Source organism: Sycon ciliatum, chromosome 3 (genome assembly GCF_964019385.1).
Source record: "Sycon ciliatum chromosome 3, ocSycCili1.1, whole genome shotgun sequence".
Taxonomy (NCBI): Eukaryota; Metazoa; Porifera; class Calcarea; order Leucosolenida; family Sycettidae; genus Sycon; species Sycon ciliatum.
In genome coordinates, this window is record NC_088645.1 from 33,627,413 (window position 1) to 33,628,962 (window position 1,550).

Genomic DNA, 1,550 nt, shown 5'->3' on the forward strand with positions numbered 1-1,550 from the left:
GGTCCCGGGTCGTCTGTCGACCGCACGGGCTGGTTTGATGTTTCCTGCTCTGTGATGGACGACGTCATACCACGGCACTGCTGCAGAGTTACGGACCGCGATCTCAGGCCGGATGATGCAATCACGCGGCATACCGTTGCTGCTTTTGCTGCTGCCACCGCAGGGCTTCGTACGTGTTCGCTGCGGGGCGGACACGGTGCGTGCGAAGTGCGAACACATACCAGTGTACATGCCCCGCCACTACGTGCACTGCAGGTTTCGAGCCGACTGGTCGCTGAACTTGCGAGCGCTGGCACATTGCGCAGTGCCACTAGTCGTCGTAGCACGCCAGCCATCTCTAAACCAGTATTCACTATAAATAATTTGATTGCCAGGACGCAGGAGGATAGCGATTCGTGAGCAACACCACTCCACCAGGTCCAACAGCGTGACTCGAGTGATGATCCCAGCCTGGTCGCTGTCCAAGTCTGAGAAAGATGATGGGTTCAACAGCACTAGCATCAATGGTTGCGCCCAACAGGTGGTCCGTGGCTGTCCAAGTGCTCAGCTGGGAACAGTCTTCTCTTCTTCAGCTCCGAGTCCGGCTTCAGGTGAGATACAGTACCGCAACCTGCAGAGGAAATGGCCAAGCAGCTAGCACTGAGTCTGTACTGACATAGCTAGATACTGAGTATTTAGCAGCTAGAATTTTTGTCGTGGCATTTCTTTTCAGCTTCCGATCTTTCCAAAAAAATGGATGCATCGATGGGGGATTTCCCATACTAAAAACCTATCATTCTTGTTGATATGGCAACATGCATGGTGGCTGCGAAATCGGAGAAATGCAAATGGCAGAAATATTCAAAAACGGAAATTAATGATTACTTGTAGGCGTCGTCTCTGCAAAGTTGTTTGGCCTTGTTTATCCTGTAGCCGTGTGGGTGCTGGCTGAGGTTGCTGCTCATCTTATCCGATCGTGTAGTGCAGACAGCAATGGGCAAGCAGGAGCTTTCAGCCAAGCGCGTGGTAAAGTTGAGTGGGCAGGACGCGGCCAAAGCGCAGAAAGTCGCCGCGTCCAAGTTGGAAATCACGTCCGTGCGCGATTTGAGGCAAGTGACACAGTCATTGTGAAACATTCGTTCACCAATGCAATGGCTTATGTGGCTGTGGGCGTAATTCTTGTGATATTCATTGCACGGTGTTAAAGTGAGAGCGTGTAGTGCAGAGGTGAGACAACAAAAGTAATGTGAGAATTGTGCAGTGAGACAAACATTCCATGAACTTATTATGAAAAGTTGAAAACAACTTTAGAGCAACCACATGTCCCACGATCAACTGAGTTGTCACAACTGGGAGTGAGGGTAACATGAATGCAGCTAACACGGTTTCACCTCCTGTTGTGCACTGGTGGTGGGACTTACCATATCAGTGGTACGGCCTTGGTCGTACCAGTCGTAGCGGGTGCTATGCCCCTGCGTGGGCAGGTGGTCTTCGTATCCAGGGCCATTTTTACTGGATATAACAACCCCTGGTCCTAGTTTAGTGGTCTTCTTAAACAGGTGATCTTGGAC

At 50.9% G+C, this 1,550-nt stretch overlaps 1 protein-coding gene across 1 annotated transcript in view; it reads left to right on the forward strand.

Moving 5' to 3' along the window:
• The first annotated feature begins 853 nt into the window (after positions 1-853).
• The window catches only part of LOC135812030 (muscle M-line assembly protein unc-89-like), a 16,127-nt gene continuing 15,430 nt past the window's right edge, over positions 854-1,550 (forward strand). The window contains exon 1 of the mRNA XM_065325331.1: positions 854-1,088. Coding sequence (XP_065181403.1) covers positions 973-1,088 — 116 coding nt within the window. The 5' untranslated portion in view covers positions 854-972. The remainder of the gene's footprint in view (positions 1,089-1,550) is intronic.